Source organism: Ictalurus furcatus, chromosome 21, assembly GCF_023375685.1.
Source record: "Ictalurus furcatus strain D&B chromosome 21, Billie_1.0, whole genome shotgun sequence".
NCBI lineage: Eukaryota > Metazoa > Chordata > Actinopteri > Siluriformes > Ictaluridae > Ictalurus > Ictalurus furcatus.
In genome coordinates this window covers 11,157,144-11,170,112 of record NC_071275.1, presented here as the reverse complement: position 1 = coordinate 11,170,112, position 12,969 = coordinate 11,157,144, and the positions used below count along the sequence as shown (strand labels likewise).

At 38.6% G+C, this 12,969-nt stretch overlaps 2 protein-coding genes across 5 annotated transcripts in view; both read right to left on the bottom strand.

Moving 5' to 3' along the window:
* The window catches only part of kcnab2a (potassium voltage-gated channel subfamily A regulatory beta subunit 2a), an 80,425-nt gene extending 76,288 nt beyond the window's left edge, over window positions 1-4,137 (bottom strand). For all 4 annotated transcript variants that reach the window (XM_053653091.1, XM_053653092.1, XM_053653089.1 and 1 more), the window contains exon 1: window positions 3,646-4,137. The gene's annotated coding sequence lies outside the window, so the exon portion shown is untranslated. The remainder of the gene's footprint in view (window positions 1-3,645) is intronic.
* An 82-nt stretch (window positions 4,138-4,219) lies between these two features.
* park7 (parkinson protein 7) lies at window positions 4,220-10,234 on the bottom strand. The gene is made up of 6 exons (XM_053653096.1): window positions 10,020-10,234; window positions 8,263-8,364; window positions 7,838-7,897; window positions 6,978-7,047; window positions 4,639-4,725; window positions 4,220-4,514 (listed from the first exon to the last, which is right to left on the bottom strand). Exons 1-6 carry the CDS (start codon window positions 10,107-10,109, stop codon window positions 4,354-4,356), a joined length of 570 nt encoding a protein of 189 aa, XP_053509071.1. The 5' UTR covers window positions 10,110-10,234; the 3' UTR covers window positions 4,220-4,353.
* Between the last annotated feature and the right edge of the window lie 2,735 nt (window positions 10,235-12,969).

Genomic DNA, 12,969 nt, shown 5'->3' with positions numbered 1-12,969 from the left:
AGTAGATCAAAAGTGTGATCGGTGTTGTCATTTTTAGTAATTACTTTACAGTTGGAAACCGAAGCCGTCCGCTCTGAAGTCCCTCGGTGAGCCGCAGGTTGAAAATGACTGATCTATATAAAGCGCTGACATTATTAACCCTATTAATAACTGTGCCACTGGGACAAACTACTGCTCCTCAGAGCTGGTAACGCCCTACACTTATTCACAATATTCAATTACTATAAATTCTCAAGCCCCTGCTCCACCGGAGATTTTACACCCTGAAAAGAAAGTGGAGATTTATTACTGTTAAGTGGTTAGAAGATATTAGCTGTTTGTGTTCTGCAAATAATAACCAATCAATGCGCTACTTTATTCTGTTAGTACAGCATTAAAGAACACTCATGCTGGACAACTTATCGATCTGGCTCGACAGCACAAGCGGTCCGTCTGAACGTTACAACACCGTTTCACTCGAAACAACAAATAAACCCTTAAGAGCAGTTGTCCTGTTTATTCATGTGTTCCGTATTACAATGTAGCCTTGAAGCCTTTGTGAGAACAGGTTAAAAGATAACAAATAAACAACATTTAAGCAACATTGCACTAGCAAGAGAACTGTAGTTATGAACATCGGCACGCCCGTGGTTCGACTGTAGTCACGAGGCCGCAGGTAATCACGGGTAAGTACAGCCGTGCTGATATTCAGTACAGCAGTGAGTGTGTAATATTGAGTAACTGACATTACTGAAACACTTTTTTTTTAATGGACAAATATCTTCTTTATTTTTGAAAACAAAAATAACGAGAGCTGCATGTTGCCATGCCAACGAACAGACTGTCTGACAGCCTGTAGTAAGTGTAGTAATGGTTTTAGTGTAACAAACCATTGCTAGGATTGGAAACTTAAGCGGAGTGATACAAAGAGTAACATGTCCCAGTGCTGCTGTACTAAACATCAGCACTCTTGGTACGCTGCTTGTCCAACCAATTTAGCGGACCAGAACTTCCTGTAGCATAATAAGAATTTACCAAGAAATATACATCCTCAACTAGTTTAAATACAGTTAAACACTACAAACAATCCACCTGAATGGCTGACAGTGGCGTTTTCCCACACATGTTAATAATGCTCAAGTATACTTATAGACCATCACACCAATATGTGGTTCCTCCCCAAACTGTTACCACAAAGATGGAAGCACACGATTGTATAGCAGTAAAATTTCCCTTCACTGGAACTAAGAGGCCCAAACACTGTTCCAGCATGACACAAAGTGTGCAAAGCGAGCACCATGAAGACGTGGTGTGTTAAGGTTGGAAGAAGGTAGAAGAACTCGAGTGTCCTGCACAGAACCCTGACCTCAACCCCACTGAACACCTTTAGGATGAACTGGCACCTCCTCACCATCACAACATCAGCACCTGACCTCAACCTCACTAACGCTCTTGTATCTGAATGAACACTAATCCCCACATCCACGCACCAAAATCTAATGGAAAGCCTTCCCAGAAGAGAGAGTGGAGCTTATTCTAACAGCAAAGGGGGAATAACACCATGTTAATGCCCATGGTTTTGGAACGAGCACAAAAGGGTGTGACCGTCAGGTGTCCACATACTTTTGGCCATATAGTGTACCTTGACTATTTTTTTGGATCAATTTCAAAATGAAATCAGTTCTTCTGGCGGTAGCAGATAAGAGAGATAAGTTCATACCAATCCTACCTTCAACCAATTATTTTTGAGATATCACACTAACAAGAATTTCCTACCGATGGACGATGAGAAAAATCTTGGTCCTTGAGAACCCCCGAACGCGAACGTGTACGTAACATATCTGTACTTCGAACAGGAAGGAAGCGATTTAAGTACAAATACTTCAGACATTTGACCTTGCAGTGACCTTGACACAGATTGGATCAATTCCAAAAATCTAAATCGGCTGATTAATCATCACAATGACAATTCCTACAAACATTTGCATTCTAGTCACATGGATTGTAGCGGAAGCAACAAACTCGTTATAATTACTCAAAACTTAACTAATTTAAATTACATACAGAAACTTGGCAGGACTGTTCAGTTCAGTTTGCCCTACGAAAAACGCTGCTGTAACGAGGCCCAACGTTTGCAGTTAGCAGTAAGTTCATCAAAATGTACTCACGAAGATACGTGACGATAAATCGGAAAGAATACCTACAGCACAAAGTTGATGCTACACCCAGTTACAGATAACTAACGTCTGTGAAGGTGCAGCTGAAAGAAACGGAAAGCAGAGGAAAAACGAGTGAGTCAGTGAGAAATCATGATGCGTCATGTGACAAACTGCTGAACTCGTCTTCCTGTTCGGGTCTGCCACACACACTAAAGAAAAAACAGTTTTGCATAAGTGTGAAACTAACCACCACATCAGAGCATTTCTGCATAACATTTCTGCATTTCTCTGAACAAGAACTGGGTGAAGCTAGCTATATATAGCCGCATATATTATTACACTGCAATCGTGCTATAAGACACAGGTTCCTGACCCTTACCCTGGACATTTTAATTTATTCCAGAAACGTAAACGACAACACTACTGCCAATATCCCTGAAAAGTGTATCGACATCACTTATCATGGATATTATAAGCATCATGGTGCTCAAACTGTAATTCCCAAGTCAGAGTTCGCCTACCAAAATGCCACCTGTCCTTTCCCCTTCGGTGAACTGGCTCGAATTTTATTCAAATTTGGTCAAACCTACTGAGAAACAACGCAGAAAAGTGAAATTCTCAGGTGTTTCGAAAAGTCAGAAATCATAACTGCTACAGCTAAACCTACAGATATAGGATCGCTTTATACATTTATAATAACTGCCTGGAGCACATCTGCTGCTATGCATGGTTTGGCAGGAACCCCAGCAGGACATCCAGCAGGACCACCGCTGTCCTGATGTTATTTAAATGGTGGTTCTCAGCAGTGAACCTGAGGCAGTAGTGGTAGTTTGTGGTACCACTGATGTTTTTAAACATGGTGATAAACACTCCCAGCCTATCAACACCATGTCAGCATTAAGCTGGGAATGATCTACCACTCAAACAATGGACGAGGAGTCTGGCTCCTCTCAAGGTTTCTTCTCCAGAAGTTCATCCATCCCTCATCACGGTCCTCTCCGGCTCGTTAACTGGGGATATAATTCTACATCCTGCACTACACAAATAATAAATAAATAAACAAATAAATAAATGATTGAAGGGCTGAACTTTTGTGCATCTGCTTGGAAGGTGTACCTAATAAACTGGCACATAAGTATGTAGATGAATGATGACATACATTGACATGAACACGCACCATTTTGTTTATAGAATTTTTTTTTTTTAATAAATATGCTGGTTTGTTTTCAAGTCACATTCTCTCTCACAGGCAGCTAAACCCATCAGCTAATACAAAATTCCATCACTTCAATGCCGTTACACCAAACCAGCTAGCCAAGTAGCTAACTCGCGCGAGCTCAATTTCTAGCTCGTTTAACTAAAACACTCATCCAGTGATCGTTATTTATTTGTTCATTTGGTTTAGTGATCCTTAAAACCTCAACATACAACACAAATGGTCGTAATAGGTATTTTTTAAAAACCGAAATCCGCAACTAACCGGCGAGTTATGCAAGTAATAACTTACCTCAGGAAAAATAAATAATGGTCAGGATTCGCGTCGCGTGCACGAAAGCCAAAACAAAAACCCCGATAACCGTCCAATTTTGAAAACGCCAGGTATCAAGCAGGGTTTCCTCACCACGAGCGCGCGCCACACAACGCGCGCTGGTTTCACGCCGAGTAAGTCTGATTGGCTCGTTGAAAGCACGTGACAAAAAAAAAAGAATAATTAAAAATAATAAAAAAAATCGACGTGTCTTATTAGTAGCTGTGAGTGTCAGTCATGGAATAGGTCTCCAATCGTCAACGCACACTCGTACACACTAGCCCCGCCCATTGGAATGCCGGCTCTGTGCTGTGATTGGCGAGAAAATGGCGTTCAAACATTGATACTGCATCCTAACGTTTTTATTTTTACATCTTCACGATCGAGTCTTTTTTTTAACGGTAAGATAGGATTTAATTTTTGACAAATGTGCCACGTCACAAGATTGCTCACACAATTTTGCAGTGATTTTGTTTTCATTTTGGCAAAGAAAGAAAATTGAAAGGTGCTTAAACATGCAGTCACTAAACAAAAAAACAAACAAACAACAAAGTTCTTCTTTCTCAAAATAAGGTGCTTTTATTCTTCTGTAAAGCATACAGTGATTCTCACAGATGTTTGCGGCTCTGTTTAACGATGAAGTGCGGTACAAGTTAATTTATTAGCATTCGGAGGAATTCATCTTGATTAATCTTTCAGGACGAGTGGAGCTTTGACCTGAGAGGCCACCTCGGCACCCAGCAGCTCCTCCACTATGGTCAGGGCGAACTCGAAGCTGGTGCCCGGGCCTCGGCTCGTGATCAGGTGTCCGTCTTTCTGAACGCGGGCCTCTGAATACTTGTAGTGATCTAAAATAAATAAAATAAAAACACCACCCCTACAGCCCATGTAACTGACTACAAGCCACTCTGGAACAAATCAGGAAACAAAAAATGGCAAATACAGACTTCTAGAAAGATTTTCTGGCCTTACCTCCAGCCATCATCTTGTCTTTAGCACCCGGGTGGGTCGTGACTGTGCTGCCGAAACCGATTCCGTGAGCCAAAAGTGCTGTGGGACCTGTAAACCAAAATAATTATTAATCCTTTCATGCATAATTTTTTTGTACACACATTTGTTTGTCTCCACCCCCCCTTTCTTAAAATGTCATGACATATGATTTTAATTCTGTCTGAATATTACTTACAGTGCCTTCCACTAATATTGGCACCCTTGGTAAATATGAGCAAAGAAGGCTGTGCAATCAAGGTCCTGCCTTTTTTTTTTTTTTTTTAATAAATCTGCATTGTGTTTGTAGTTGTTTGATATCCATGAGAGCAGGATATTTGTGAATTTTTTTTTTTAAACAAAAAGATCAAAAGGTTAAACAGACAATTTTTCACAGACTTCGCCGCTCATTTTTACCAAGGGTGCCAATATTAGTGGAGGCTGCTGTATAATGCACACCCTCCAATGTTATTGGAGGCTGCTGTATAATGCACAGCCTGTACCCTATTCATTGAATTATCCCTAAGCAAAAAAAAAAAAAAAACACATACGAAATTTAGAAATGTTTTAACATCTCATTTTCCTGCACTGCCTTAAACCAAGATAAATGCATCATGTGTGTATTTTTGATTTCACAAACAAGGAACTGCTGATATCTGATGAAAAATGTTTGTCTTTTTTAACTTAAAACAAACAAATAAATAAAAATAAAGCTATGGCTTACAGCAGTGAAACCTTATTGCGTTCTCAGACAGTAACAGTAAAAAGCAGTAGACGTGACCATTCTATAATGAACGTAATTACAGTTATACGTTAACGTGTCATTAGCACTGCCGATGAAGGACGCCATGAAGGACGCCAGGAATTGAGGGTAACGGTGCGGGGAGAGAGAGAGAGAGGGGAAAAAAAAGAAGGTAAAAAAAGTGTCCTAGAAAATCAGTCAAGATCCCACAGGAGTGTGTAATGAGTGAGTCGTGGTGCCTTTGGCATTCCTTCACACACTGGCTTATTTTATAGCGTGTATAGCTCTCCGGTACTGCATCAAACTGTCAGAGAAAAGGGGTGAAGCTGTGAAAGCGTGAAGAGGAAACATTTTTCCTGAGAACAAACCTCTTGCAGTCACCGTTCGTGTCCTCAGTCTCCTTTGTAAGAGCACATTACCAAATCTAAGGGTCCTGTAATATTTACACCGTACCAGAGCAACTGCCAAGCAGAAAAAAAATCTTTTTATTTATTTATTTTATATTAAAGCTTTTCATGAGCTTGAGTGCAGAGTCAGCAAGCCGGCAGGGAGAGTGCTTTTCTAAACGTGGCCCAAAGAGCTGGAAGGAAACTGAATATGTCAGAAATATTAGATAACACTGTATTGATTTTTTTAATTTTATTTATTTATTTACAAAGAATTGTTTGCACTCTGCATAGCACTTTAAGGTGACTTTAGTCTTCGCACAAGTACATACTTGGATTTAAAAAGAAGATCCTCCGTTATTTTTTGAAAACTATTATATATTGGATCAGCAGTCCAGAGTTTAAACAGATCAGAAAACCTGGAATGAGAAGAGCATTATTGATCTGCTGTAGACTTTGTGATAGAAATAGAAACGATAGCATGACTGCAGTCTCAGGACTGAATATTAACACATTTCATACTCGAAACATCTTTTTCAGAGTCTTCTCGTTACTGCTTATGAAGGAAGGAAGGGGGGGGGGCCCTCTTACATTTAATCCACTCACACGTTCACTCCTATGAAGTACTCGTTTATGTATGACGTATTCCACAACAGGAAGTTATATTATATTCGTCATACAAATTTCCTGATGATCACGTGAAGAAATAAATAAGTTCCTTTTTCTTCAAGATATTGTGAAACTGGCTGATGAGATCAGTTTGAAAACACAATCATTTTAACCCAAATTAACACGCACACACACAAAAAAAGATTCAGTAAATCCTTAGAACGTCCTTAATGTCATCATGCCATTAGCTTCATGACATGACCTCATGACATTGCTAATTCTATGCGAATTTAAGAACTCGCAAATGCAGCCTTTTAGCATAGAACATGCTTTGAGAGGTTAAATTGCGTGTTTTCTTAGATTCAGTGACGATAAATTATTTTAAAAATTCAACCTGTAAGAGGCTAAAATGCCACTGCAGTCGTGAGATCACTCAAGCATGAGACGATGAAATGACACTTTCAATTAACATGCGCTATTAAGTGAGAGAGAGAGTGTGTGTGTGTGTGTTTTCTGAGCCTGTATGCAAAGCCACCACGTGCTGCACAGCCAGCGAGGTATCAGGTATGCGGTGGATTAAACAGTACCTGCACAGATGGCGGCAATCAGCCCTTTCCTGCCCTCCTGCTCCTTCAACACCTCCTTCACAGCAGGAGACTACGAGAGAGAGACGACACACAAAGTTAACATCCTGAACACATTATGAATTTTCTTGCGTGAACCTTCACGACCTAATGAATCATTTAAGACTAATGTAACATTTGGATGTTATATTATGTTAGGAACATAGGCATGTGTAATATACTTGAGTAAAAATCCAAAGGAATATTCCTTCCACTGATTTACTGTTCCATTATTGAGAACTTGGTGTATACTTGATTTGACTGCATACATGAATGTGCAGAAATTGGGGTGGCCCGAACCCCGCTGTGCTTCGAGCCCGAAAGAATTAACACTGACATACGCTGGACGGCACGTCAGAGCCAAAACATCTCTGACCATCAGGTTTCCAAGTCGAACAGTTTGTTTGTTTATAATTTAACACCATGCCAGCTCGTCATATCTTAAGCAGAACATTTATTTTATTCTTTTATTTGCTATATAATATACTCAATGAGAAATTAGATAACCTTTACTTTAAAAGATATCACTTTTATATAACAATGAAAATTGAGAAAAAAAGGGAATGGATTTTCTAAAAATGAATCATTCTAAAGTGAACATAAAGTTTATATGTAATTAAGATAAAATACTAAGAACGGGCAGCTGTTCAAAATCCAAACATTTATTTATAACACTGATAAAAATTTATACAATCAAATAAAATGCATAAATGCTCAAAATGTCAGACAACAAACAAAACTAGAGAAATATTAAAATGTTTAGATGCATTTTAAATACACTTTTGTGAAAATATTTAACGGCACAGAAACCAAAACGCTCTCACCTCGGACAGGTTCTGGGCTCCAAGCAGACCTCCAGGTAACAGAACCACATCATATGGGCCCTGAAGGGGAATTCTACTGTCAGTGACATTAAAACCCGGTTTATAAGAGAAGAGTTTGTGGAGAAGAACAAACACTGCTGATTTTATCGTTTACATTTTATCTTCTGATTCACTGCAATTTAACAAATACAAAGAGGTCTGAATATAAAACGGTTTACTCATTTGCTTCTGAAACACTTAGAAGGGTTAGAAATATAAACGCATGTTTTATGTTCTCTTGAAATCAAATAGAACAACGTTGCAGTGTCAGGACAATTCCACCAGGGGAAACGTAGCAACAATCATTTACATCATCATTATCATATTAGTGTGTATTATAAGGGTATGTTTTATATTTATGTTGTTCTAAGACAGTGAATGTTGACCTGTTTCGAGGCTTCCTCCAGGCTCGAATCTGGACAGATGAGGACATCACGGCTACACTGAACAGGATCCTTCCCCGTCAGTCCTGCTATAGTCACAGCGATCTGTCACAGTCACACACACACACACACACAGAGCGCGAGAGAGGCTTAAACACACTCATTACATTCTTTTTACCGACAGACGTAAAAAGATATCAAATCTGTATATTTCCAGTCAACCTGAAAAAGTCGACTCATATTGGCAAGCCAAGTCAAATGATTTTGATTCACTGAAAAACAAGACTTGGGACAGCAAACATGAAATTTATGTCCCTCACGTTATGATTTATAATTTAATAAATACATAAATAAATAAAGTTTCCATTCATCTTTTTCACAGCTTGCCTTTATCAATAAAATAACATTTCTAAATCAGCCAAGAGTCAACTCATACCAGTGAGCCAAGTCAAATGAACTGACTCACTAAATAAGCCAGATACTGCATTAATAAAATAAGTCACTGGGGAGCTGAGTCAAATAATTTGACTCATTTAAAAAACCAAAAAACTCCCCATCACTAATCATAGACAAATGGCTGAAATATAGAAGAAAATGTTCTAACACAGCCAATTACTGATGGGAATTCTGACTCTTTTAGTGAGTCAATGTATTTGACTCAGCTCACAAATAACAATCGACTCTTTGAGTTGGAAAAATTCCTTTACTGACAAAAGATTTTTAAAAAACGATTAAAAATTAAACACGATTAAAAGAGATTTTTAAAAACAATAAAATAAACATGATAAAGTGAGGGACATGCATCTCATTTTCCAGCGATTTATCTAAATATTACTGGTGGCAATTCTGGCTCTTTTGAGCGAGTCAGATTATTTGACTCAGTGCACCAATAAGAGTCGACTCTTGCCGAAGATAGAGAAATTCCTCTACCGATAAAGACGAGAAAGTAAAAAAGAAAAGAAAAATGCTTTCTTAAAAACACATAACGTAAGGATTAGAAGTCTCGTGTTTCAGCGATTTATCTAAATGGTAGTGATGGGAATTATGTCTCTTTTCAGTGGGTCATATCATTTGACTCAGCTCTCCAGTAAGAACCGACTATTTGCTGAGTTGAAATAATTATTTGATCAATAAAGACGGGATGTGGAATTGCTGAAAAGAATTTGAATAGATGACAAGACTCGTGCTTCACCGATTTTTCTATATTTTAGTGATGGGAATTCAGCTCACCAATAAGAATCGTCTTTTTGCTTAGATTTATTAAAAATAATAATAATAATAATAATAATAATAATAATAATAATAATAATAAATAAAATAAAATAAAATAAAATAAAATAAAGAATAATAAAGCGCTGGATGGAAAGCCTCATAAAAACTTCCTTCTGCATATAAATCCGGGGGTTAGAAGAGCACAGTGTTTTGTTTGTGTGTGCTTTTCAGTGAGATTAATGCCGAAGTCCATCATCATGACCGCAGCAAACTTTGACATTTAGCTTTATTAACCTGAACCCTTCCTCAGTCTAGTCAAGTATGTATACACGTAATACCCGGATGATGCAGCTACCCTCAGCTAGCTACTTCTCATTGCCGAAAGAGGAAATAAAATAATACATTTAAGTTTAAAGTAGCACAATTTAAACATTAAACCCAATCCGTGCAGACAACCTGTATGTCTGCAAGACTGGAGAACGTCATACAACCGCGCTAGCTAGCGCACTAGCTAGCTAAACCAGGTTAGCGCTAAATAGGCTACAAACCCCGGCTCTGCGCATGACGTCCACGGGTATCACTGTCTCCATCTCCTCCGCCCCCTTCGCCAAAATCACTAAGGCTCTCTTTGCAGCCATGACTTTCACCAAAACACGCTGGAGATACTGGAGAAACCGGAGCAGAACGCTTCAGTTATAGCCGTAAAATCACGACCGAGTTCCAAATGCCTGGAATTTTTACATGTAGTGCACCCGCTAGGGTGCAGACGCCGTTATGTCAAACCCTAGGTAGCGCACTTATGTAGGAAGTAAAGAGCAATTTGATTTTTTTGCATAAAATAAAAGTCCCGTTTCCGGGATAATAGCGTCATGAAGTGTAAAGTATTTATACGCAAATAAGAAAATAAAAAAGTATATATACTTACAAAAAGACGACGAGTTAAATAAAGCACAAAAAATGAACTTTAATTAGAACATGCATCAAAACTAGATAAAATGTTTAAAAAGAAAGCGGGTAAACTGTAATTCAGGACAGTTTCTTGTTAAACTAAACGTGTTTATTAAAGACACAGCATTTATTACGAAATTGAACAAATACTTTGTGAATCTGTAATCCCTATTTTCACTGTTCTCTGGAAAGTCTGTGTATCTTCTCTTATCTTCTACAACCATTTTTTTTTTAATTCAACCTTGATGTCCAAAAGCACTCATACAACGACCTGAAACCCTCCCAGTAAACCTGTTCGAGTGCAATATAAATAAAACAAATGCTTCTGATTAACTTCATTGCATTATTTTATCTTTATTTTGCAGATATTTATGCGACTATCTGGCTCAGGACCATGTTAGTTTACATTTTCTCCCACCACCAGAGGGCAGTGTAGGATCTGATATGGCAAAGTTCTCGATTTCACGCAGTTCTGATGGGAGTTTTGACTCTTTCCAGTGATTCACATAATTTGACTTGGCTCACCAATAAGAGTCGACTCTTCATTGCTATACATTTACCAATGATTGTTCTTATTTTCCTCCATTTTGTCTCAGTCGAAGCATTTTTATTACATTTCACCTGCCTGGGTCTACATAGCGTACTGCTCGTATACCGGAGTCTAAATGCTCTCAACAGCTATAGCCATGTTTCCATCCACATATTTTTATGCAAATTTTGGGATATTGCATAAAAAAACGTTGAATGGAAACAAACAAATGCGGATAAATTCCTAGATGCACATAAAAACAAGTCATGTGATTCTACCTCAACAAATCATGTGACTGGATAATCGGCTCAGAAATTTATCGATACTTTGCACCAGTTTCCCTGGAAGCGATGGTTCCGTTCTGTTGGACACACAGGATGGAAACGGCGCTTTATTTGCAAATGTTCTATGCAACATTCCAGTTTATTGTATAAGTTAAATTCGCACCTTGGATCACTGTCCAATCGCAGTTCTACGCCGTAAACGGGGGCGTGGTTATAAGCGGACGGTTTTGATCCATAAGGAAAAGTCTGATATGAAAATGATTGGAGATTTCCAAAATACATGATTTACAGAATTAACCACAGAACATGAATGCTAAGCTAGTCAGCTAGTTGAATATGACAATGAATGACAAGAAATAGATGTTTAAATCCCACTCCTGTCAATCTGAGACAAAAAAACAAACAAACAAAAAAAACAGTTTGCTAGATGGCTATTTGGAACAACAGAAGGTCCTGAGGACATTTCCCATTAGCACATTCATAGATTGTGACATTTACTAAACGTATTAATTATTATTATTAGATGACTTTCAGTAGTTTCCTAAGCATAAAATATTTAAATAATAATTTTTTATATGTATATTTGATATTTTTTAATGTAATACTATCCATCCATCCATCTTCTATACCGCTTATACTACTGGAAACCTGGAGCCTATCACAGGGAGCATGGGGCACAAGGCGGGGTACACCCTGGACAGGATGCCAATTCATCGCAAGGCACAATCACACATTCACACACACATTCATACCGTACGGACACTTTGGACATGCCAGTCAGCTTACCATGCATGTCTTTGGACTGTGGGAGGAAACCAGAGTACCCGGAGGAAACCCCCGCAGCACAGGGAGAACATGCGAACTCCACACACACAGGGCCACGGTGGGAATCGAACCCCGACCCTGGAGGTGTGAGGTGAACATGCTAACCACTGTATTATATTTATATCATTCTGTATTATTTTAAAGTTTTGAATGTTTAGGCATAATGTACGAAATGTAAAAAAAAATTTATTCTATTTTAATTGACATTTTTGTGTGATTTCCTCTCTAAAGGACAGATCTAGGGGGAAAACACTCAAACTCGAGGCCTACGAGAATTATTTTTTTAAATAAATAAAGCGAAAAAAGCCACTTCTTGCCAGTTTGAATAGGTTTCTGTGTTGTGTAAAAAGTGCACTTTTTCTTTATGCAACAGATTAGAGTGAAGCGTGGTGTTCTGGCAGACGCCCGTGTGTGTATGTGTGTGTGTTTTGTAGTATGTTCCCAAATCCATCCGTCTGCGCAGATTACCAACAAACACAGCTGGGATCAGGTGAAGCCATTCCTCTGTGCTATACCAACTCATTCCTCCAAACACACACTTCATTGAAACCTATATGATAATATATATATATACACCTCAAAAAAAAAAGTTGTTTGTAAACCAGGAAACCTGGTGAGTCTCCGCTGGGAAACATAGAAATTTTGAACTCTGGATGCATGGGCATGGAAGTGGATGTAGAATTAGCCACGGACACATCAACACACACACACACACACACACACACAAACATACACACACACTTGGCTTCGGTGGCTCTCATGACAGTTATAATGCTCTGTGCACAATTCAGGGTTTAGTGTAGACCAAAGTGTGTGTTCTTGTAGGATCTAGTTAGTTTCTTTGTAGCCACTTCATTCAAAGAAAAAAGAGATATAAATGCAGAGACAGAAATACAAAAAGATGAGTATGCA